Here is a 26,927-nt window from a genome sequence, read left to right on the forward strand (position 1 = left end):
TGATCGGGACCTCTCTCTAGCCTTCAGTGATGCAAGGATATGATGAAGCTGAACTGAGACACAGGGCTGGACTACCTCACTGTGCTAACTCTCTGTACTGTTACAATAATGTGCAATGCAGCACTCTTTTCTTTGGATAGGTTCAAAGCACTAAGCCTGCCTCTTTTCCTAGGGATAAAGGCTCTACAGGTCAATATGAAGAGAGTGTACGTGGCTGGGAGGAGAAGAAGGAGGCTGTACTATAATTCATCTGTTTTATGAATTAGTTTAAGGTGATCTGCAAAGGGTACAAGTGAAAGGAAAAAGGTCTTTGGCGTTATTTGCTTCTTTAGAATATATAAAAAAGTTTTGAAAGTGTTCCCCCCACCCCCACACACACACTCCAAAAAAAGAGAGGGTGGATGATTCTACTTTTTTATTTTTTTAATTGGAAAAAAAATCTTAGAAATTCAAGTCTTGACTTGGAAGATTCTACGACTACTGGAGAATGAATGAAATTAGGACATCTCAAGGGAGTGAAAGATCAGCAAATGTGGAAGGAAGAGATTTTTAGGCAGGCTGTTTAAATATTTTTTTCTTTAGTGACCAATTCATTCCCATGTCCAAGTGAAATTAGGGGAAAAGCATGTCTTAGTTTCAACATTTCACCTTTTCAATTAAGGTATGGTAGCTCACAACACCCATCTTCTACACCTTCCAAGAACTGCTTCTCAATGCCAGGAAATATTAGGCTTGACAATTTAAATATTTCACAAGTAATAAAAAAATTGAAAAAAATTTATCATCTCCCTCTCTCTAAACATCACCATTCAAGATGGCCAGCTTCATACATAATAAGGAAGGAAAAAAGAGCCTAAAACACAATATTTAAAATTCCTTTACAGGTTACTTTTACACTTCAAGAACATCATCCCTTTTTCCTTTCCCTCATCATAACAAAACCAAAATATATTTACCTTCCTGAGTGTGTTCCTATTGCTACCACTGTTCCACTTGGATGGAAATCAGCACAGTGTCCTGGTTCCTGCAAGAGAAAGGTGTAGTTATATGACTTAATATCAAATGTATTAATATTCACAACCTCCCTTATGTTTAAGCAATGTTAAAAAGTCTCACATTAGTTGACAAAAGAAGTAAAGTGGAGTCAATTCTGGAAGGCCAGGTCTAACTCACAGCACAGTTTTGATTATTACAGTATTTATTTTTTCTATATTGCCACGACTTTCAGGCAAACAAGACAAAGTTCCCGCCACAAAACATACAGTCATGTGGGTAATACGAGAAGATAAATCAGTACATTATGTACAAATACAGAAAAAAGGGAAAACTGCTAAAGCAGAGCATTCCAAACTGAAATTTTTCGAAGATCTTGTTCAGACTGTACAAAGATTATTCATGAAAAAAAAAATTGGGTTCATGAGCAGAGTCCTGGTTCCCATCACTAAGTAATGGCATTATAAAATGTAGAACGATGCTTATTTAAGCTTGTTATTTTTAATGGTCTGATGGAGACTTTTACAAGAATAGAATCTTTTACATAACTCTGTTCTATTCAAGAAAGCTTTGAACTGACTTAAAAAAAAAAAGGACAAGACAAGAAAAGTAAAGCCTCAGTTAAACACATCATTCACAGTTTTGCTCCTGCAAGTATTATACAAACTCCCACCTTTCCAGTTTCTGTGAGTGAGTGTGTTTTAGGGGGAGATGTTTCCACACACGTCCCCAAGTTTAATTTCCTTAGCACTTGACAGTTCACTATTAAAATTAGCCAAGGTGCTAGATACTACTGAGTTATTTGAACCCATATTTATATTTTCCAGAGGCAGGACACCTTCCAACTAGCCATTTTAATGTTACGGTTTCCCACATTTTGCCTGTTTGTGGAGGATAAGCTACATATGTTAATTTCAAATGCTTCTGAAAGACATTTTAAGTACTTTCGCTCCAATTATTATTTTTAAACTCAATGCCATTAGAAGAAAGCTCACGTACATCTAGCAGCCTGGTCCATTCTAGTGTGTGGTCCACAGAGTTCCACAAACAAACTTGCCTATCTTGAGCACATGTTAACAACAAATCTTTGAAGGGATGTGTTGCCAGACCCCAGAGTTCATCTGTATGACCCTGAAAAGGAAACACATTATTTACTTCATATAGTTCCAAGACATACATCAGTAACCCTTCCCCGCACAAGTCTCTTGATTCAGGTCTTGAGAGAAAAAACATACCAGAGGAAAAGTTTGAATTTGCAGTAAGCAAAATATTGTGCTCACCTGTACCTCTACTTGGAAACCATCATTAAATGTTCCCCGCAAAATAAAGTTTCGTGAAGTGCCAACTAAAAACTGATCTGCTTTTCCTTCTGCTACTGCTCTGATTGTCCCGTACTGATCAGGAACCTAGGAAAACAAATTTCTGTAAAGGCAAATCTTAACACCTACCAATTTTCATCTTTGAAGGACACAATTAGTGTAGTGTATCATGAAACAATAATCAACGGGAGATGCAGTTTCCAATTAAAATGGAATAATCCAACCTATTTGACATTAGGCTATTGACCACATTCAGCAGCTGAGTTCACACAGTCTAATCAGATCACTCACAAACTTAATTGCAGTTCTATGTTATATATTTATGCATTTTCTCACTAGAAATAATTAAAGGGATCTGCCAGCACACAGGTTTGGGAACACAGACACCACAACACTGGGGGGTGGAGGGATAGCTCAGCAGTTTGAGCACTGGCCTGCTAAACCCAGCATTGTGAGCTCAATCCTTAAGGGGGCCATTTAGAGATCTGGGGTAAAATGAGTACTTGGTCCTGCTGGTGAAGACAGGCGGCTGGACTCAATGACCTTTCAGGGTCCCTTCCAGTTCTATCTCCATATATTTATTTTATTTAATGAAACTATTAATGTCTGCCTTAAGGAACAGCACCAAAAGAAGTCAGGAAGAAGAGACTGTTCACACCACCCTCTGAAAACCTGAAAGTGTGGGAATGTTAGTGAAGGGGTCATTGGAGAGACAAGGTGGGTGAGGTAATATCTTTTATAGGACCAGCTTCTGTTGGTAAGAGAGACAAGCTTTCAAGCCACACAGAGCTCTTCATCAGATCTGGGAAATGTACTCAGAGCTCACAGCTAAATACAGGTTGGAATAGATTGTTTTGCATAATACATATTTCCAGAGTGCATTCAAGGAGAAGTGGCCGTTAACATCTCTCCAGTCTGGGGGGAAAAAGACAAAAAAGTTGGCAGGGGGGAGGGGTGTTAAGTCGGTTATAGATTGGTGTAACAAGCCATAGTTCCAGTGTCTCTATTTAGTCCATGATTTTTAGTTTCTAGCAACATTATGAATGTAAGGCTCATCTTCTGAAAGTGCTGTGCAGGTTTGCTTTGAGGATGAGGACCAAGAGGTGAGATATACAGTGATCGCTTTGTGAAAAGTATTCACCCACAGGTGATGTGGTGGTTTTGTCGTCTATCATTTTTCTCTGTGAATTCATTCAAGAGAGCATAGTGATTGTCTGATTTCACCCACATAGTTGCTATTGGGGCAAATAGTGCACTGGATAAGGTACACCGCACATGAGAGGTATGTGTAGACCATAGATCTTGAAAGGTGTGTCATGGGGTGGGGGGTCTGATCATCATAGCAGTGAAGATAATGTCTATGAGTTTTGCATCTATTGTTCAGTGTCAGGTGCTGCCTTGACTTGGTGTGTGGGGAGCTTGCTTCTGATGATGTGCTGGGAGAGGCAGGGGGGAGGGGGTGTGGAAGGCCAGAAAGGGTTCAGGAAAGATTGTTCAGGATGTGGTCCCTGTCGAATATGGATTGTAATTGTTTGATGATATGAGGATCCGGCAGTCACACCTAATGGTATATCTATATAGCATCTGATAGGTGTAATTCCCAGCTCAGGTAGACATACATGAGCTAGCTCTGCCCAAATGAATGCCTACAAATAGCAGTTTGGCTGAGCTGCCCAGGTACATACCAAGGGGGTCAGGCAGGTTTGTACTCAGGCAGCTAGCCCAAACTGCTGCCCGTGCTGCTGTGGCCACACTGTGATTTTTATGCACTAGTTTGAGCAGACCTAACACATGTACATTTACCCACATTGGGAATAATATCTGCCAGCTGCTGTGCATACATACCCTGAGTCTTTACTTGCTGATGGAGCACTGTAAGACAATTGTCTTCCACCAGTTTTTGAAAAGACATACCTCTCAACTGGTGCTTGCTACCTATGTACACTAATAAATCTGAAATTTAATCATGAGGCTGCTGTAGGAGCTGTATTTTGCTGAAAGAGATTATTTCCCGCACCCTGCCTTCCCCACACATCCTGACTGATGTCAAGAACCACCCTAACCCCAGCCCATTTATTCACTCAGGTGAGGCACATACACAAGGACTTGACCTCAAATCAACAATATATACGTCATTCTGTAAAAACGTTTCCCCACTTTCTCACCCAAGAATATATATAAGATCCCCGAAAACACTTAGGTGGGTGCTCAACTTTATGCATGTCGATAGTCTCATTGATCTCAGTGATGTGTGTACAATTAAGTAAAGTTCAGTAACAGTTTGCAGGATCAGTGCCCTAATGTGCATTTTGCTTTGATAAATAAAGGCAGTTAACTCAACATATGAACTCTGCAGAAAAAGTTAAATGTGAACTGGGACAATTTATGTTTTTGAAAATCTTCTGAGCAAACAGATCTTTATAGTTTAGTTCAGCCCCAACACAGGCACATAAGGCTGATTAATTCTTATTTCAACTTTTTAAGTTATTGTATGTCTATCTATTCATGTATACACAAACACGCACACACACTCCTCTTTAAAAAAAAAGGCAATCCTTTGGGCATTTCTAATACATCTGTCACCTTATGGTCTCATACAGAGACACACAATGCCCACAGATACCCAAGGAAGTCAATGGGAGTTGAGAGTGCTCAGCATCTTTGAAAAAAAATCAGGGTATTATGTGTCATATATGTCACAACATTATAAGTAAATTATGGTTTAATTAAAAAAAATAGCTATTAATGTCAAAGATCCATTAGAATCTAGCATGCTCAAACAAGCTACTTGCAGGATAGGAAAATTTGTCTAAAAATACATGGTGATAATAAAGAGGAGGGTAACATTTTCAAAAGTGCTTTAATGACTTAGGAGCCAGTGGGACTTAGGCTTGGAGGTGACTTAGATGCTTTAGAAAATGTTACTGCAGCTCCTTAAGACTTAATGCAGGTAGATATTATACCAGTGGTGGGCAACCTGTGGCCTGTGGCCCACATGCATCCCATAAGGGTAATCTGATTGTGTGCCGTAAGACATTTTGCTGACATTAACCGTCTGCAGGCACTGCCCCCTATAGCTCCCAGTGGCAGCAGTTCTCTGTTCCCAGCCAAGGGGAGCTGTGGGGAGCAGCAGCCAGCACGTGCCCGTGGCCCCTTGCCTTCAGCCACCACTCCCCACAGCTCCCATTGGCCAGGAGCAGAGAGCTGTGGTCATTTAGAGCTCTGGGTAGTGGGTGCCTGCAGAGGGTCAATGTCAGCAAAGTATCTTGCGGCTCGCAATCAGATTACCTTGGTGGGCTGCGTGTGGCCGCAGGTTGTCCACACTGGATTATACACACAGAAGCTGATGTTTGAATTTTTAAACACTAGACACTGGAAATCTGAAAGAAAAATTGTGTTGTTTCTAGCATATGCATCCTTATTTTATTAACTTTTGATAGATGTTCATGAGCTCTGTCAGCAACTACTTTGGCCTATAATAATTTTTATTTACTGTATGTTTAAACTGTATTATACAATGCTGTTCTATTTTACTATATTTTGTCCTATTCTGAGGACTCCTTTTCTGTTTAATTATTAATCTGAACAATAAAAGTAAAAGCCATAAAAGTAAAATAATCATCACTATGAAAGTTATTTATTCAGGGTACTGGCAGGATTTTTCAACACAAAATAATTACTATGTACAAAGTTCATGGCACATTAGCAAAGGGAATGTGGAGATGATGATCAATATTGCTCAAATTACTGTTTACCAAGTATAACAGAAATTTCTCTCTCGGTGTTTACTTATTAGATACACTTATTAATTAGCTTCAAGGAAGTTTTTTAAAAAAAGATTGTGGGGATTCATTTGCTTAACTGCTACATTTAGTTTCCCAAAATGCTGTGAATTCATCATTGTGATAAGCTGATACTGATTAAACAGAAAATACAATTCAAAGCAGTATTATAAAGACTTTCTAAAAGGGATAAACTATTCCTTGTACCTTTGTCACTATAGCGTACCGGGGCAGGCTGTTACACCTGTTTTAAAATATCACAAAGTGCAATTTTTATTTTAGAGAAGTAATCACAATTTGCTTGGATTTGCTATGTATCAAAATTGTGCACAGATACCATACTTTGAAATGGTGGTAAATAATTGTGATCAAGCAGATGACTGTTAAAGTAACATATTAAAATAACCTCCTCACACCAATCATTATTTCTTAGGTACAAAATATTCTTGTATATTCTGTAAGCAATCTATCAAATGTAAAGGACATTAGCTATCCGACAGTTTACAGGAAAATGTGATGACATTACATCTCAGTTACTTTGCTATTGACCAGAACCATATTTTTCTCTCCAAAGAGGCAATTTTGTTGTGAGGATACTGGAAGATAGGTGTTGCTAAATATTATTTTTTTTTGTTAAAGGGAATAGTAAAATCTAGCCAAGAAGGGCTCAGAGAAGAAACTGGAAATTTCTGATCATCCCTTCCTGATTAGTATCCGAACATCATTTATAGTTAATACAAAGCTATACTGAGGCTTAATCTCTTTTTATATATATATATAAATTAACTACTGGATTTGTAAATGGAAAACAGCAAAAAATAATCCAAAAAAGTAATGAAATACTGTAATCTCAGACTCTGATGATTTACTGATTTTTTCCTTATGTACAGTATCTTGACTTAAGTGTGTGAGGGTGAGGAGAAGGGGGAGGGATCGTGCTTCCTCTCTTACCTCTATTTCCCTTTCAGCGTTCAGATCATGATCCCACAGAATGATTTTTCTGTCTTTCCCACCTCCAGTTAGCAGCATTCCATTCCTCATTTGACATAGTGTGAACACGCTGCCATCATGAGCTTTGATTTGTCTACTTATTTGATATACACCTACAATCATGAAAAAATATAATGAATGCCACTCATTTTTTTTTTCAGTTTGGATTTCACAAAACTTTGCATTTGGAACAAGAACTAAGTGGCACTGTACAATAAGAAATGCTATTGGGTGTTTGAGGCTGTTCCAGTGAGTATTACAGACAAAAGGTGGTAGTGTTTTCTTACAGAAAACTAGAAGATAAAACAAAGGTCTGCTCACCTGTATGATTATTTTGTGAGGTTGTTACTAAAATTTTTTTGAATTTGCTGCTATCTGAGGGAAAGCATTTCGCAAAAGGGGCAAGAGAAGCTTCTAACTATTACCTTTGTGAACTAGGGAGGGAAATAATTTATCGTGTTATCAGCTAATGTAAAGAATTAAGTTCTTTTGGCAAATGTGACCCTTCAAGAATCCTTGTCTGTAGTCTTATGAGGACAAAAATAAGTGAATCAATTATGGTGAGGTCTCCAGAACATATGAAACTGCTACTGGTGTTGGTTCACCTAAAACTTTCAGTGTATCAATTATGATCTATTTTGAAATTCAATCAATAGGTGCTCCAAGCAAAGGATCTACCTCCTAAGATTCTAGTGAAGGTAGGATGAATAGGACTGGATAGTTAAAAAGGCACAGTGAAAGCAGAAAAGAGGAGAATTCTCATTTTCCAGCTGTGCCTGCATGCCTTCTTCAAACAGAAGAGACTAAGAATTCACCAAAAAATGGTAGTATGATTACTTTAGAAATTAACTTTAGTAGCTATAGTTCATAACTTTCTAATGTGCAATTTCATCTAATTTACTAAATTAGGGAGACAACAGTAATAAGTAATAATAATGGTTAAAATGTTGAGAATTGGGGCTGAGATTTTCGAAAAAGGGCTGCTTAAAGTAAGGCTAGAAAGTCTACATTTAGGCCGCAGTTCAGTAAGTTATTAAAGCATGTGCCCAACTTTAATAGTAGTTCCATTTAAAGTTAGGAACCTGCATATCAAATAATCAAACATGCTTAAGTCCACCAATGACCATTGCACTAGCCAGAATGACCATGGTTGATGGTGTAGCACCAGGCACTGTGTAGTGAAGTTCACAGGCCAGGCTCAATCCTATGAATCCATAAATCTCTGAAGCAGCACACTGTGGGTGATGCCAGGTAGGGTCAGGGCATACACTCCTTTGTGCATTGATGTAGAGTTTGAGAACCCATTGTGCTTGGGTGTTTTTGTGTGACATGGCCAAAGACCATGCAATGCCACTTTTGAGTATAATGAGTGACTGAAAGAAGGCCAAATCGCTGAGCTTATGACATTTGGCACAAAGTCATACCACTTTATGCACAGGATTTGGTGCTGACAGTGCACATGAAACGTGTCTGCTACTCCATGTCTGCCTGTAAGAGTGTCCAGGTTTCCAACTCATATGACAATACAGGTAGTACACAGGTTTGATAGATCCCAAACTCGGTCTCACCGCAAAAATGTTTTCGCATCTGTAAGCAAGACATGGACTTCATGCAGGAGGCGGTGAAACCTATTCTCGAAGAACACTTGGTTTGCTGTGTCTGTTTGAACTCTGCTTGATGCCTACATAGATGAACTCATCAATGCTCTCCATGGTATTTGATCCCACCTGCACTGTGAGTTATGGTGGCCCAGCTCCAAGGTTCTGGACCTTGGTCTTCTGGCATGAGACATTCAAACTTGTAGTGTGGGTGGCATCTTGTAGACCTTAGTGGGTGGAGTTGAAATTTTCTGATTTCTCCAAAATCAAAGCAGTATCATCAGCATAGTATTGGTTGGTGAACACTTCTGGACAAATCTTGTTTCTGACATGTGAGGCAGAAAATCCAAATATCCAATCGACAGCTAAACTGAATACTATTGGGGCAAGAATGAATTCCTGCTGCACAACTGAGGTTGCGCAGAAACATGGCAAAAGCTGTGGACCTACATGCACTCTTTCACTAGTACCGGGTGTATGAAGATCATGCACCAGATTCAGCAGAATATCTGGAACACCAAATCCTTTCTGTGTGAACCAAAGTGCTGATCTAAAGACTGTATCAAGAGCCACTTTGATATTGATATATGCCATGTGAAGTGGGCATAAGTACCCTGCTAAATCGGACTGATTTTCAAAGGTACTGAGCGCCCACGGGATTTATTGGCACTTAGCATCTTGGAAAATTAGGCCATTGCTATGTATGTGTCTAAATATACAAATTAGGAGCCTAACATCAAGCACCTAAGTTTGGAAACTTTGGCCAATGTTTAGTAACATTGCATAATGCTTATATATACAGTGGGAGGTAAGGAATTACTTTGCAAAAGGGGGAAAATGAGGGACAAAGGTTAACATTTTCAAACTTTGATTCCTAAAATCAAACACCTAAATGAAGTTGGGCTGATTTTCAGAGATGCTGGTCACCCACAGTTCCCACTTTAGGGCTGCATTTTTGAAAATATTCCTAAATATAGTTTTAACTTTAGGCACACAAGTTTGAAAATGTTGACCTGAGTGACTTAAGGTCACTCAGTGGCATAGCTAGGATAAGATTCAGAACTCCCAATCTCTAGTCCCATCCTCTAATCACTAGATGCTAACCTCTAGAAGACTGTTATTCACTTCTGAAGAACTAGGTTTCTCTTAAATGTCTGCTGTTCTATGATGTTGCCTTATGCACAGATGTATAACATACTCTTATGTGAGCATTTTTAAAATAAACCCTTGGCCTGAAGGCTAGGCAAGGCACATGAGCCACAAAGAGCATTTCAAATTGTTCCATATGGGTCAGTACAAAATGGGTACATTTTCTAGATGTCTGCGAAAGGGGACTGTGTCAGATATATAGTAGTATTTGGAACTTTGTAGGCCTAGCTGATTTTTCCTGATTAATTTGACCCTAAGATGCAGTCGAAAATGTTATGAAGCCTTTCAATTACCAGTGTGAACAATTTTCTCACAAAAATGGTTTCAAAATACAAAAAACAAGAAAAAATGATCTTGGATATAGCTGGCAGTTACTGTGCGATTATATTTACTCAAAGACTATATTTTGAGCACAGACGCTCAAATAGATGAGAATTGTCACCTGCTATATGAAGCAATATAAAAAGGCAAGTTTCTAGAGCTTCAAATACTTTCTTAAAAACTAAGAAAAGCAGAGGTTTTTAAAATCTGGTTTCACACCCCACCAAAAAAAAAAAAAAAAAGTGGAGAGGAGGGGGCGGGAGGGGTCCTAGGTGAAAGCCCATCACCAATCCAACATGGTAAACTAATTTTTTTTTAAAGCAATTAAGCCCACGTATGAAATACTCCAGCCATCGTGGGCAAAAACTTTTTAAGATGATCATGGCAAAAGTTATTTGCACAGACATTATAAAATGAACTAAACATTTAATATTTTCTTAATTATTTTTCCATTTCAACTAGTTTCTTTTTTAAAACAGATTTAGATTTACCTACAAAAATAGATTTGCAGTTAAAGATTTGCTTCTTACATGACTGACTTAAACTGGTATGCCAGGAAAACAGAGTGTTTGAAATAGCTGCTAAGTAAAATAATTATCCTTGAATTTAGAAGCTACCTGAGGGCTCAACAGTGCCAGTTCTCCATATGTCTAGTAGCAATTCATTTTTCTTCTTTTATTTTAATTGAACAAAAAGCTCACCCTAAAAAACAAGTTCAACCCAAATGCCAAATCAAATGGGATTTAAAGTATATTTTAGTGTCAGGATTTGAGCACCTGCTTAGTTAGAAACTATTATTATTTGGGTAACTTCTACACTTCTGTACTACACTTTTTTCATTATGTACAGGTCCTCTTAACATAAGCTTTCTTTATGACTGATATTCATTTGAGACTTTAAAGGTTTCACAATGCATGTGTCAAGAGCCAAATGTAGTTCATGGAGTACTAAAAAAGTGACCCTGCAGCCTCCCTGAAACTATAGGGTGAGGACAAGTCTGATTAACTGCATCATTTTTATTGCTGGGAAATTCAAACAAAATATTTTCTATTCATTTTGGACCCAATCCTGCAAGGTGCTGAACAGCTCCAGCAAGGTGTAAAGTCAATGGGCATGTCAATGGGAGTTGTGGAAGCTCAGCACTGTCTAAGATTGGACTCCTATCAAGGAAGATACAAATATAAGCAAATGGTATTGTCATATATAGATACTTTTAATACAAATTATTATGCAAATTTATAAGCAACTTACAAGCATTTCTTGGGGGCTTAGCATGTAGCCAATTTAGCCATTTGGGTCCAAAAGGCTGGGCACCCTTGCATACTGGAGCATTTATACCACTGAATTTCTCGATGACATTCCATATGGTGCAATGTCATGACAATCATTCTTATCATTTGCTAAGGGTTCGACCCTCTGGTAAAGCTATCATATCCCCCTCTATAGTTCTGTCACTCTAGGAAGGATTATAGACATTTCTATGGCTGCAATCCCAGATAAAATAGAACACTTCTCCCTGTCTTTAACAAATGACTCTAGCAGTAGCTGGGAGTGAAGTTGCATTTTCATATGCATAATGACACAAAAGAGACAAACCAATTAACACCATGGTTTGTTTTTGCAATACAATTTTATGAAAAAGAAAGCAGATTAATAGACCAAAAGGGACAATTATGATCTTCTAGTCTGACCGCCTGCATACCACAGGGCATGGAATTTAAACATCAAGCCCAATTATGACAACTGTTGCAAAACTCAAAAAAGAAAGCACTGTACATATTATGGACAGGTTTATTTTTCTATTTGTCATCCTAACACAATCTTTTGCACATATGTTTTCTGCAGACCACCATGCTGCAAGATTAACTATGAGTGTACTGTACCTTTAGGTCCTTTTCCTGGTGTGGATTCTACAGTAGTTTTGCTCCATATAAGCATTATCCCACCTGAGTCTCCAGTGAGCACATCTCCATTCCCCAAAAATGCCAAACACTGCACAAATTTGGGTTTTTCATATTTCTGAAATGGAACAGCAAGAGAAATTAGATTATAATTGTGCAGACACATGCACACATGCATGTATAAAAATAGTTCCTAGTTTTCATAATTTATTTCTCCATCCAACATGTGTAATAAGGACAGTGATCCAAATTCATAGCTGGTATGAGTGGCTAACTCAACTGACTCCAACTGTATTCATTTATGAATCTGGCCTAGCGCAAAAGTATTTCTTACCCCAAAAATCCCTTGCTTTCTTGCTAGTGAATTGCCACTCCAGGTCCAAAAAAAGATGTGAGATTTGCCACAAGTTATGATTGTGTTTGCATCAGTTGGATGGAATTCTACGGCAAGCACAACTTCATTTGTAGTCTATAGAAACAATAAAAGAAACCATGAGCTTAATGGAATATTTATTCAGATGGATATTAATTTATTATTTTACATACACACAGTTTTACATAGATAAAAGAGTATATAGAGTATTGTGAGTGTAAATGTATATATATAAAAACATACACACAGATCTGTTTGGATAAGAATATATATTAGTTTGCTGTTGTCTTTTACATTTCTGAAAGATTTCATAAGATTTTTAGCCAGAAAGAGAGGTTTTATTAAATCTGAAATGATTCTTTGGCATAGCATTCTTTCCCCCCCTCTAAGAATGCCTTTTGCAAAAGAAAACAGGAAAAACACAAGAGACTTTTTGTGGATGAAATAAACAAAAACTTGCTGCTGTCTCATTTCAAGACATATATGAGCATCTCACTGTTTTGGATAATGGATTTATGATAGAGGTAACTCAGCCAATCATAATACACTTGTCTTAAGTTCACTCATTTTCTGAAATCCTGTAAAAGTTCTCTTTCGTTCCTCCCCCCTGCTCTGAAAAAACTACGTAACACACAGATAATAAAGACAGCCCCTTTGTGACATTATAAATAGATTGGGACTTTTCACAAGTTGGATGTACCTGTACGGAATAGTTATAGCTAAGTGAATTGTATTATTTTATTAATTTTAAAAGAATCTTTCATTTTACTAATAAGATATTTTACAACAGATTCTTTTTTTTACAAATTTTTCAGGTAATAATCATCTGCTATCCAGTAATAAGTTCAGTGAAACCTGTACAAGAAAATACCTTTAGAAGGCAATCTCCGGTGCCGATTCAACAAAGCACTTAATCACATCTTTGCTTATCTTAAAGTATGTGCATTTAAGCATTGACTTCAATGGGATTTAAGCATATGCTTAAATGCTTTGCTGAATAAGGACCCATGAGACTATTCCAACTATCACCATATGTATTTAATAAATTCTTATTCAATGTCATTAGAAGACCATAGTGATTTTTGTTGGACACCAGTGGCAACTTAAATGATATTTCACTGCATATGTGAAACCACACAAGTATGGACATAATCATGTATGCACACACAAACTTCAGATCATATAACTATTAGATTTTAGGGCTCAACCCTGAAAGGTGCAGAGCACCTCCTGAGCAATGCAGAACACCTTTAACTCCCACTAAAGCCAATGGCTGTTGAAAGTGGTTCAGCAACTTGCAGCATCGGGCCCCAAATGGAAACTCTGGAGCACAACTTGCCTGCATTCCAAGAAATAATAATCATCATCCAAATTAAAAAAAAACACTCAAGATGCCAGATTCCAGGACTGAAGTACTATAGAATTTAGAAATCAAAAGCATTTATAAAATATAGAGAGGTTTTTTTAAACTAACACTTGAAACTGCTGATGTTAATTTTTAATTAATCTTGGAATACCAGGGAAATTCCAGAAGACAGGAAGCCTACTAATGTTGTGTTAATATTCATAAAGGGTGAGAAGGCTGACCTAGGTAGCTACAGGCCAGTTAGTCTGACATCAATCCTGAGCAAAATAATGTTTAATCTAAATCTGATTAAAAGTTAGCACCATACAATATCAATAAAGCCTATGTTTAATGGATTCAGAACCGGATAATTGATATATCTGGAAATAATAGCTCTCAGTGTGAAACCATCTTTGAGTGAGGGTGTTTCTAATGGCATTCTGTGAAGATCGGCAGTAGGCCTGACACTATTCAACATTTTCATCAATGGTCTGGAAATAAATATAAAATCACCGTGATAAAATTTGCAGATGACACAAAGGACAGGGCTGTGAAAGAGCCCTGAGAGCTAACAGCCGCCCCAATACTCTGGACACTTAAGCACTGATTAGCTAGCCCCTCAAGAGAAGACTTGACTTAGGAATGGAGTAAACCCTAATCAGACTGTGGGTTGAGGGAGCTAACTCTAGCATTAGCTGGGAAGATAGTTAAAAAGCACAAGAGGGAAATGCAAAAGGAAAGAGAGAGAGAGAGAGGGGGCTAGCAGAGCCCAGGCGAAATGAATTCTTCAGCTGGAGAAATTGTTTCCTCTTCCTCTCCCTGGAGAAAGGGCTGAGGAGTGAAGGACAGGGGGCAGGTAGAAATGGTGCATAGGGGTTGTGATGGTGTCTTGGCAGAGTTAACAATAACTCACAGACATCCAGAGACTGTTAGTGAGGGAATGAGAGGAGCTTGCCCTGTTACAAGAGCAGCCATTCAGAGTGATCTGGAACACCTGGAAAGCTAGGCCCATTCAAACAAAATGTGTTTTAACATAGCCAAATGCAAACCTATAGATCTAGGAACAAGGAATGCAGGTCAGAACAATAGAATGGTGGCCTGTATCCAGGAAAGTACTGATGCTCAACAAGGAGTTAGGAGTCATAGTGGACAAACAACTCAACATGAGCTACCAGTGCTATACTGCTGCTAAAAAGGGGTGAGCAATCCTTGCATGTATAGAGAGGAGAGTAGTAAGTAGGAACAGGGAGGTGACTTTACCGCTGTGTATGGCATTGGTAAGACTGATACTGGAATACTGCATCTAGTTCTGCTGCCCACATTTTAAAAGGATGTTGGAAAAATTGAAGAGGGTGCAGAAAAACAGCTACAGAAATTATTCGAAGAGTGGAAAAAATGCCATATGGTGACAGCCTTTAAGAGCTTGATCTGTTTAGTTTAGCAAAAAGAAAACAGAGGTGACTTGATTATACAGTGTATAAGTACTTTCATGGGGAGAAAATACTGGGTAGAATAGTTGGAAGTTGAAACCAGACATATCCAAATAGGAACTAAGGCACTTTTTAAAAAAACAAGAGACAGTGAGGATGATAAATCATTGGAGAAAACTACCCAGAGCAGTGGGTTTCAAACTTTTTTTCTGGTAGTCCAGTTGAAGAAAATTGTTGATTCCCATGACCCAATGGAGCTGGGGATGAGAGGTTTGAAGTGTGGGAGGAGCTGAGGGCTAGGGCAGAGGGTTGGGGTGCGGGCTGGGACAGGGAATGAGGGATTCAGGGTGTGAGTGGGGCTCTGGGCTGGGGCAGGGGTTTGGGGTGCATGGGGGGTCAGGGCTCTGGTTGCAGGCTGAGGATGAGGGGTTTGGGGTGCAGGAGGGTATTCTGGGTTTGAGGTGAGGTCTCGGGGGGGGAAAGGGGGTTGGGGTTTAGGAGGGAGTAGGGCTCTGGGTGCAGGCTGAGGATGAGGGATTTGGGGTGCAGGAGAGGGCTCTGAGTTTGGGGGGACTCCGGGTTGGGGCAGGGGTGCAGGAGGTGGTCAGGGTTCTGGGCTGGGGGTGCAGGCTCTGGGGTGGGGCCAGCGACGAGGGGTTTGGGGTGCAGGAAGGGGCTCCATGTTTGAGGGGTGACTCAGGGCTGGGGCAGGAGAAGAGGAGTTCAGGCACAGGCTTATCTCCGGCGGCTCCCAATCAGCAACGCAGCCGGGGTGCAGAGACAGGTTTCCTGCCTGTGCTGGCAACGTGGACCGTGCTGCACCCCAGAAGTGGCCAGCAGCAGGTCTGGCTCCTAGGCAGAGGTGCACACGTGGCTCTGCGCAGCAGAGTGCAGAGCGTGGAGCTGGACCTGCTTCTGGCTGCTTCCTGGGCGCAGCATAGTGTCAGAACAGGCAGAGACTAGCCTGCCTTAGCTGGGCAGCACCGCCAACGGGACTTTTAATGGCCCGGTCGGCGGTGCTGACCAGAACTGCCGTGACCCAGTGCCTTACATTCTGCAACTCCGTGGTGGAAAACCACTGACCTACAGAAGTGATGGATTCTCCAACTGTTGTTGCTTTCATATCAAGACTGGATGTCTTTCCAGAAGATATGCTACACCCAAACACTACTTGTGGCCCAATACAGGGTAAAAGGGTGACATTTTATGGCCTTTGATGTAAAGGAGGTCAGACCAGAAGATTTAATGGTCTTTTCTGACCTTAAGCTCTATTCTCATTTCAGAAGGAAATAAGGGTTAGAAAAGAGAAAAATACTGTAGTGCCATATGGTAAATATTTTAAAACTTAAGATCTGATTCTGGTATAAAACAGAAGAAACTCCACCAAGACCAATGGAGCTAGAGCAGTATAAAACAAAGGTGAAAGCAGAATCAGGACAGTAATATTTTCAAACATAACTGTATCTTGATGACACAACATTAGTTTCCATGAAAACAAACGGCAAAATCAAAATATCAGAGAACTGGAAGCCAGAAAATCCCTCTCAGTAGTCAGTTTTGACTGCTACAGCATCAGCTCTAAAGTACTTATTCTTATCTTATGTTCATGGATATGTTCATGGCTTCCAAACAAAGGATGGGAAAGCTGCTGATAGACAGCAGGCAGGTGACAGTGTAAGAGTAAGACTTCCCGCATGTAGATTTTGGCTAAACATAGAAGGGCCAGGTTAAAAAACCAGCTGCAAATTTTATTTATCCTTTGGCCCCTTAAACTTCCCAGTACTTCAAAGAGAAAAAACGTTAATGAAAAAAGTTTTTCTCCTGCTAAGGAGTCACTTTGCTTTTAATTGTCTTTATACTTCAAACCCTTTAAAATTTGATTTAATTTTTTTTTCAAATTTTCATATATAAAGTCAGTAACAAATAGTGTGTGGTGGAGTTATACTATACACTGGGGCTTCTTGGGTGATAGAAGACGCTCTTTGGATTTGTGCCTCTCAGTGCACCAGGTACATATATAGATAGCCACATGAGAATAAACTGCACGTGCTGTACAAATTATATATCAGAATATTTGCTTAAGCAAAGTGTCCTATTTACCTTTATCTCTGCTACCTTTGATTTCCTTTGCCAGTCCCATACAGTCAACATGTGCTCGTTAGAGTCATCAATCACACACAAATGAGAACCTGAATCCTTTAAAAAGAAAGCCACGGACAGTGCTGTCATATCACATTTTGAAACAGGATAAGGTAAGATTTAAAACCAAACACAGCAGTACTGTATTTCAAAATCACTAGAATGCACAAATAAATACCGTGTCTATATGAATAAGCAACAGTTTAATACAGTTGGATTTTTTCCTTTATACTTGGAACTGAGAAATCTAAATTCAGCTTAATATCATTTCCCAATAAACAAATGAACCACACTTTAGATGGTATTCTGGTAGAATTTGAAAGCAGGCATTGTCAACTCCCCCTCATCACCACCTTTCAATACCTTTCTAACCCTATTGTTTGCAATACTGTGTTGGAAGCATAAAATACAAAATGTTTTGTCATCTACCGCACTCGTCCCTTCCCATTTGGAAAGTATTTTCTTTGTCAGTTTCATATGGAACAGGTAACTTTCTTGGTTCATTTCTTTAATTGTAACAATAATATTAACACACAGCATATATATCTTGTTTTATATTTTCAAAGCCATGTATACATAGCCAATTCAGACCTCAGAGCAATTATTATTAGAAGATCCGTTTTGCAGACAGGAAAACTGAAGCACAGAATACAATATCAAAGTAAGAGCATGTCTAGGTATCAAATTTAAATCTCTGTTCTCCATCTGCAGTAGCAGGCAATTTAGGATTTAAGTTTTACATACTGTAAACAGTGTAAATGTTTCACAACAAGAAGTTACTGAATAAAAAGAATCAACGATAAACATAGTTAGGGCCAAATTTTAAAAGACAGGCCCAGGTTCCTTGGGGCAAAAATATGCAGTATTTACAAATGAACATTGGGGGAATTATTATTGTAGCACCACATAAAAATGAGGCATTTATATGCTCATTGGTGAACAGATTTGGGGCCTTCTTTTTCTTTTAAATGTTGTTCCTAGAGTCCTAACTACATTCACTAACAGATTATGACAATTTCCAGGTGACAGTACAATTTCCATTTAAAAGTGAATTTGAAACAGAATGCTAGGTGTACAAAACTAAACTAAGAGGCCTTATTCTTGCTTTGGTTACATGCGCTGCTCTCACTGGGATTAGTGGGATTGGTAGAACAATATGGCCATATGGTATTTCCTGCTTATTGTCCCTATAAGGAACCATATGACAGGTATGTTTGGGATGTGAAATGATTTTTTTAAAATTATGTGTTATTGTTAGATTATGGCTAACCTGAAAATTTGGCCCTAATTGGTCTAAGCTGCAGCTGCAAAATGGCACTAACAAAAATGGATGCTGGCCCTTACTGTTCTTCTAAGATTTTTTTGATGGCATTTTTCTCTACTTTTTAGAAAATAAGAGTGAAACCTATTACAGGTATAAGAGAGGCCTTTTAGAGGCTGTGAACATATGACACTGAAATAGCATTTTACAGATCTGTGGGCTATAATTGTATGCAATAACGAGCTGGAGAAAATAATGGTGTTGTCTTAAACGGTACTACTTTGTTTCGACAACATGCTGGGGCAGGTGAACATTTATTCTTTTTAACAGCAAAGTTTTTTGTCACTTCTTGAGGGCATAGCTTAAACATCATTAACAATATTAATTTTAGTAGCATAACTAAGCACCAGTTTAGTCTGTTTTATTTATTTAATTTCTTAATTGTGGGTTGTTGTTTTTTTTTTAAACTGGGGATAAAAGGAGATGACATCTTTGGGACCCTACCAGGAGGTCCTTATACATACACACTTATGGCAGGTTTCGTTATTTAAAAATCACATTATGATGGATGTGAGAGTTGAGAATGCTGCCACTGGATGATGATATGAAAAACCTGAAGGGAAGAAGTAATTTGGAGCCCTACGTCCCTCAATTGTTGTAATGATGGACAATGGTAGATATGAAAGAATAAACCAATGGGGGCTAGACTAGGTGTCTGAAATTGGATATCAGCCCCACTGGTTTCAAATGGGGAATTATCTCAGAATGCAGACCACTGGTTGAGGCAGGGACCTTCCACAACAGCTTCTGTAGTTTAATACAAGGAATGAATTACTGAAAACTTGCTGTGATACTGAGGAGATATCTGGGCTAATTACCAAGGAGATACTAAATCCAACCTGAGGCACAGGCTGGCTGAGGAGGTGGAGTGGCTGTGCTTACTGCATGTAATCTTAAACGCAGACCATCATCTCAAAACTGGGTATGTTTCAGCATGGCCAACTAGTGTAAGTGTCATAGAACAATATAGACATGGGACTAAGTAGTTGTGTACAGCCCACCCTCTGTATCTAGGCTGAGTTCCTAAATTTGACCATGGAACCAACTTAGTCTTAGAATCACTGAGGCTAATTATCCTGGCTGAATTATCTCCATGAGACCAATGACTCTTCTTGGTTGACTCAAGATGTCCTGGCCTCTAACAACCACAGAAAAGTCACAGGTGGTTCACAGATTTACACATAAAGCTGGTTGCACTCTGGATTTTATTTTAGGTATAGTACAGGTGACTTGAGGAGTAAAGATTATACCTGGCCAGAATAAGAGCATGAACTTCATTTACTTTGAGATTAGGCACCACCTTTGGGGTAGAAAATCTATTTTATTGTGCTACCCTCAGATTAATGGAACCAATTAGATTTCTGAAATCTCTGGAGGAGAATATTGTACAACAGATGGGCAAATCTTAATAGCCTAGGGTGATCTTATGATTATGTTTTATCATCATCTACTCTTGTGGTGGTGCATACACACACCTTCCCTCCCAACCTTTTTAGCAGTTCACTTAAGTATTCAGATGATTTGCAACAGATTAAACATGCTAGAAGAGCTACAGCGCTGGTGACAAAAACTCTATTTTGTGATTTTTATAAATCATGACAAAGAATTTTGAAGTCTTATGCCATGGCCATGATGGAAGTAAAGAAACACACTTCTCCAGCATATCATCATCTAGGAAGTCCCGATTAAAAGAATCATTTTGGTTAGTAGACCATCTGATTAATTTGAGCTACGCCTTCTCTCTCTCTCACACACGCACACACACTGGAGTGCTTCTCACTGTGAGGAACGTTCTATCCAATTCACAGGTCAGATTGTGTTTGTCTCACCCTGATACAGAATTGTTTCTTATGAACTAAACAAAGTTGTCTCTGATTAGCTTCTTTTATTCAGCCAGACTCACTCCGTAAGGTTCTCGGGAGTGATTGGGAAGCTTTGCGCTGTAATTTGAGAAATAAAATCCTGCTGGTGGGACATTGGCTCTATTATTGGTAGACACAATCAGTACCTCCCTAAGCAAGGGCAAAGTGCTAACATCTTTCAAGCAATCAATTATTATTTCTTCTGTTCAAGAAACTGCCTCGTAATATTGATAATCTGGCAGATTATTGCTATTTCCTCTTTGAAGAAGATTATGACATGGAAATTCTTCCATTTTCTGGATTTCCAATTACTGGAAACCCTTTCAAACTTTGTTTAGATCAGGCAACAGCTGAGAAACCACTCTGACACAGGACTCCAGAAGTCACTTTCCTCATTGACCTGGCAAGGTACGCCGAAGGGTCTATATTTTTGCACAGGCCTTTGCCTGAAGAAGAGGTATGGGATGAGAGAATGAAAGATTAATTGGAACAGGGAGTTGTTGATTCTTTAATTCAGTATTTATCAGAATTTTCCCAGCTAAGATACAAAACCTAGGCATGGCTTCTTGCCATGAATTATCCACAGTCACAGAATTGTGCAATTGCCAAAAAAACCATAGCTGATTTCAACTGCTGAGGATGGGGAAAACCTGATGGAAACAGATGGGGCACTAGGTCAGAAGACTGGTGTAGAGGAGGTAGAGCAGGTCATGGAGTGTTGACAGGTGGGGGCTGGTTGCCATGGGCTGCTTGCAACAATATGGGGCCTGATGTGAGTGCTTGGGTGATCAGTGGGCTGGAATGTGCGAGAGTCGGCTGTGGGGTGAGAAGGAGAAGCTCCTATGGATAGCACTTCTCTCTTCTCCTCCCAACCCAACTGTACTCTGTTCTCAGGTGATGGCAGCTGGCTTCCTCTTCCATTAATAGAGACGGTGTTGAAGTGGGAAGGGATGGGGAGAGGAGATACCAGATTGAGCAGCACAGCAACATCTTCTATTTCCCTTTGTTTCCACATCTACAAGGCACAGAATTCACTGTATTTGATTCTCAACAAGCGGGGTCAATATCCATTTGAGAATCACTGCTTTGGACTAATTTTTCAGGTTGGGTGTACTTAAGGGAAACTAATGATTAATGTATGCATATTTGGCAAATCTTATGGGAAGCAGAATTATGATTTTGAAATGAAAAAGGTATTCCAGAGTTTAATATTTTATCCATATTCAGCAGATTTGATAAGACTTTTTCCATTAAAAAAATGCAGGCCAGGCTGGACAAATGATTTTAGCAAAATCTATATTTGTTTTATATAATAGTCAAAATTAACAAGATGAAACAGCTTGCTTAAAGTTATTAACAATTTTTCTGGTCACAAACTTTTGATGGCCTAGATAACAAGATTGCTTGTATTTGGTCTACATTTTAAAAACCTTTATGCTTGCCATTAAGAGGAGCAGATAAGACATTATTTCTTAAGCAGACAGAGGTGCAAGCAAGGGTTTTGTTGTTTCCTGTACTAAGGTTAAACTCTAGTACAATGCAGGGAGAAAATTAATACTTTGCATCAGAACTTGCCAAGATTCATCTTCATGAACTTCCTCACAGAAACAAATCTTTCAACATGTGTTGAAACAGAAATGCAGTACGGACTTCTCAATTTCTATTCTACATATTTCCTGTAAACTGTTTATTGGTTGTGCTATTTTGCTGCCACTATTTTACACATGTAACTTCCTGGGGTTTTTCCTAGAACTATTTTCATTGCCCTAAGTTGTTTTAATGCAATGCATTTAACTTTCCAAACACGCTTCAGTCCCAAGGTAGTTCAGCTAGAAAACCACAGTACATATAACACTTACAGGTGTTTCTGTCTGACTTATATACAGTATGGTAAATTATTAAAAAAATGCAATTTTTTTCTTACTGCTTTTGAAAAATCCAGACACCCCACTCCACGCTCGAAAGTGCCGAGGCCAATAACCTGCAGTGTCATCAGGCTCACTGAGTCCCATACTCTAACATGGGGCTGCAAAGACTAAGTAAAAGCAATTTGATAAAAACTGTTACTGAAGGCTAAAATGTCACATGCAGATTTAATCTTACATTAAGCAGATACTGACTTCTGTTGATGTCAACACCACGAATTATTGACCTGTAAAGTAAATATTGACTGAAGTGAAGAAAAATAATTATACAGTAACACCTTACATTTATATAGCACCTTTAATCTCAATGGATTCTAGGCAAGATTTACAGACTTCTGTACAGCGACTGCTTTACCTATCACCTCTGGAATGGAAACAGAGTAGCATTTGTTCAATTTAAAATGTAAGGCAAAATGTAAAATACCCAAGTCAAAATTTGGCCAATATCCTGACACACACACACCCACTCACTCATCCAGGGTTTTATCTCATACAAAGATGGCACATTCAACAGTGTTGCAGTGCATCCTAGCATCGAATCAGATTAATGCTTCAGAACTGATTCAGGTTAGAGTACTGAATCACCTACACCCCCCTTCCTGCTGCAGCTTTTTCCATGGTGATGTTCCATCCAAGTGATATCCAGGCCCAAACCTGCTTGGTTTCACATATATGACAAGGCCACAGTCCATGATGAAATGGCTTAGTATGGCTTAAGAATAAAGTCAGTATTCACCACAAAAAGATAATAAATCATGATGTTGACAGAAAACAATTCGAAAAGGATTACTTCAACAACCGTGCAATGGAAATCATAACTGTAAACAATACCAACAATAAAATCACAATTTTTCTTTGCAGCAAAATGGGATGAATTGCAAAGTCCAAGGATTGGTCTTATTTACAGTGCATCTACTACTTGGAAGATGTTCATTATAAAATTCTACTGTATGTCATACTAGTGATGTCAACTTAGTAAAGATGAACTGGTTGTTTAAATTCCAAGAGAGTAGTTTAACAGCCATATGCAGGACTATTTATGGGTACTCTCACTCAGCTGGGTGAACTTGCTGCGCAGCTCGCCAAACCCTCAAGTTAGGTTTCCTTTTCCTCAAGGCCATAAGAGTACATGAGGGCCTCTAGTTTGAGTCAGAATCATTTTCCTTGTGGAGAAGACTGACTAGAGTAAGCATGGGAGTCCTATGGCCCTCTTTGTGCTGATTGCAAATTCCACATTTGTGTGAGAGAGAGAAGCAGAAATCTGTGATGCACACCACATGAAAAAAGGCTTTATAAACTTCTGCTCTTTGTAATGTGCAGTTATGTATTTGATTTGTGTTCATTTTCTTATGCTAGAGGAATTCACTGTCACCTTAAAAACAGGAAAACTAAATATATATCTAAACATAACACATACAAAAATCATAAATAGAGGATCGAAGGATGAAAAGAATGAACTATGTATGTTTTATCCTGATTTTCAAACAAGAAACTATTCCTCTGCAGCTCTATTACTCACCCTTCCATCTTTATCCACTCCAGCTAGCTGTCCTGTTGCAATCCTAATTTTGTCTGGATGAACTGCAAGGCTAAGAAATAATGTCAACATGGAAGATATTTGTTAGGGATATTCAACATTCTAATTCCTTGCTTTTGCCATCACAGCTCTTCAAAGTGAGATGTTATTTTGTGGTCCTTTTATCTGTGTGAACAGAAGTTTCACACAAAATATGCACACAGGAGTAAAGAAAAGATTTAGGGTAAAATTTTCTAAAGTGCTTAAGTGACTTAGGAGCCTAAGTTTTATTTTTAAAAAAATGACTTAACTTAGGATCCTAAGTTCCACAGACTTTCAATGAGACAGTCTTGACAAATTTTGAGTCATACTAGTTTAGGTCTCTGTTATCTAAAGAGTTTAGCCTCCTTTGGCAAATATCTGGATCTATTTATGACCATTATATTATACTTTTGCATAGAGCAGCCATGAACCAAAAAAGACCACTGGGATCAGGACTCTGAGGGCTCATCTATAAATATTTCAGCCCTTGGTGATGAGCCACCCATGAAGTCACACTGATGACAATTCTTAGTGTAGAAGGATAAATTGGTATAAGGCATGGTTTGTTCATGTGCATGTTATACCACTTTCTAGTAGGTGTAAAACACCCCAGATACAGTAATTTGAAAGCACACTGCCTGAATCTCAGGCCCATAATCTGGGTGTCATCTTTGACTTAGTTCTCATCCATTTTCTCTGTAACATCAGTAAGATGAGAGAGCCAGTGGAGGGAGGCAAACAGAGGGCTGATGTGGTCAGAATGATGGATCAGGAAGATCAGTCTAGAACAATATCCTGACTGAATGTAAAGGGGGCAAGATTGGAGGCATCCAGGCCATAGGAAGTGATTACAGTAAATAAGTCACAAAACAATAAGGGTCTCGACAACATATTTTGTACAGACAGAAAGACCACTTCACCAACACATCGAACATTCTTCTCACCTTTATGGCCTTCCACCAGATAAACCTACGATACTTTTCCAATAGGACATCTAATCAAAGTCAACCATTGCCTTTGCTGTGCTAATGATACTAGCTTTGACTGTCTGCTTGTCTGATTTCCATATGACCATCTTTGTGCTGACTCCCAGGCTATGCATTAATCCTTAGGAATAACTCCCTATCAAAGTTTGCAAAGCCATTACCCAACTTCATACTTTTGTAAATCCTCCTTAAAACCTACCTTTGCCATAATGTCTGCAAATCACTCCCATCTGGCTTTGACTTGGCTGATGACCACTTTGACCACTATCCTGGCTAGTTTACGCTGCTATTCCTGCCTGTACTACACTGCTCCCCCACGTCTGTGCATTTCCATCACTTTTTGTTTAAATCCAAGACTGTAAACTCTCTGAGGCAGAGACTGTCTTGTTGTCATGTGTTTGTACAGTGCTTAATACAGTGGAGTGCTGATCAGGGCCTCCAAGCAGGGCTGTGATGGAAAATAATAAAAATGACAATGATAACAAAATAATAATAAAGCAATAAACCTCTCTTCAGTTTGAGGATATTAAATAAATATGAAGTTGCATTACAATAAATTACGGTATATTTACACACACGCAGGCATTTATAATCAGTTGTTATATACCAACCATTTAACACAGTCTGTATGACCTAAGTAGTGTCGCTGAGTTCTCTCTTCATAGTTAAATAATACAACTACTGATGCTATGAAGTATACTATTTCTCCAGTAGGAAGGAGGTATACATTGGCTCGACAATCTCTTCCACGATACCCATATCTTTTTTAAAAAGTCAAGGTTTTTAATAAAATAGCTTAGGAGGATCAGTTTAAAAAGGCTTCCCTGTGGAGTTCTCAAATGTTAATACCTTTTTCTTTTTAATTTCCCTTGTGAACCTCTGAACCAGACATTATCCTCATTACATTTGCACTAATATGTAGCTTTAACAAAAAATATTGCACATGCAAAAGAGTTCAGGAAACCAATATGCTGTAAGTTGTGCCCATTAACAGAAAAAGAAAGCATACATAAAAATATGCAGAAGTATGAAGAATGAAACAGTGTCAGTTTATAAAGTGTAAATGTGAAATTTCATTAGGTTAATAAGAGCACTCACTGTACTGCCTTAAAGTGTTTCACAGCAACAGAATTGCATCAGACAGCAGACTTTGTACTTTTGCATTCCAGAGTACAAGTGTATCAGTTCCACTGGGCCTCTTAAAACAAGTGTGTGAAAATTCCAAATGCTTCTCAGAAAAAGGCAAAATACTGCAAAGCAGCTCCATCGTTTGGGAAATGGAACTTTAAATATAAAAAAGTCATTAAAAAATAAGACCAAAGAACAACGTAGGGCTGCATAGGTACATTTACCCAATCCATATTAAGTCGAGGGGTGTGGGAGATCGGCGGGAGAGGTGGGTACCTGTGCTGATAATGGGATACAGAGCCTTTACCAATTTCAAATCCAACCTTGTTCAGCAGTACTTAAACCTAGTTACCATATAGCTGCTTGGTGTCCTGTGAAAGGAGGTTATGTTTACTTAATATACCCTATCTGCTCCTATTTCAATCCTTAGGCTAATTACATACAATTAAAAATACTTTCTTTACCAGAATATAAAATAACATCTATAAAACCTTAAAAAAAGATTTACTAAAATACCTTCCCCACTATCACCCTGGCCATCAATGACAACTTCCCACCTCAGCACCCTCTCACTCCTCTGTATCCCCCAGGAAAGTATGGAGAATACACTGTAATAAAAGACCTATGGCACAGCCACAGCTAGCTGACTCGGGTTGTCAGGGCTTGGAGTGTGAGGCTAAAAATTGCCATGAAGATGTTCGGGCTTGGGAAACCCAGGAGTGAATCTCAGGCTATGTCTACATTACCATGGTAGGTCTACCTATGCTACACACCTCCAGCTACATGAATAACATAGCTGGAGTCGAT

General features: G+C 38.8%; 1 protein-coding gene across 4 annotated transcripts in view; it reads right to left on the reverse strand.

Annotated features, from left to right (window-relative positions):
- The window catches only part of EML4 (EMAP like 4), a 273,784-nt gene that overhangs the window by 35,906 nt on the left and 210,951 nt on the right, over window positions 1-26,927 (reverse strand). For all 4 annotated transcript variants that reach the window (XM_050951783.1, XM_050951784.1, XM_050951785.1 and 1 more), the window contains 10 exons: window positions 25,604-25,753; window positions 23,968-24,037; window positions 22,448-22,558; window positions 17,302-17,397; window positions 12,388-12,522; window positions 12,036-12,171; window positions 7,046-7,197; window positions 2,274-2,399; window positions 1,993-2,124; window positions 957-1,024 (listed from right to left, as the gene is read on the reverse strand). In XM_050951783.1, the coding sequence (XP_050807740.1) occupies window positions 957-1,024; window positions 1,993-2,124; window positions 2,274-2,399; window positions 7,046-7,197; window positions 12,036-12,171; window positions 12,388-12,522; window positions 17,302-17,397; window positions 22,448-22,558; window positions 23,968-24,037; window positions 25,604-25,753 (1,176 nt within the window). The remainder of the gene's footprint in view (window positions 1-956; window positions 1,025-1,992; window positions 2,125-2,273; window positions 2,400-7,045; window positions 7,198-12,035; window positions 12,172-12,387; window positions 12,523-17,301; window positions 17,398-22,447; window positions 22,559-23,967; window positions 24,038-25,603; window positions 25,754-26,927) is intronic.

This window comes from Gopherus flavomarginatus, chromosome 4 (genome assembly GCF_025201925.1).
Source record: "Gopherus flavomarginatus isolate rGopFla2 chromosome 4, rGopFla2.mat.asm, whole genome shotgun sequence".
Classification (NCBI taxonomy): domain Eukaryota; kingdom Metazoa; phylum Chordata; order Testudines; family Testudinidae; genus Gopherus; species Gopherus flavomarginatus.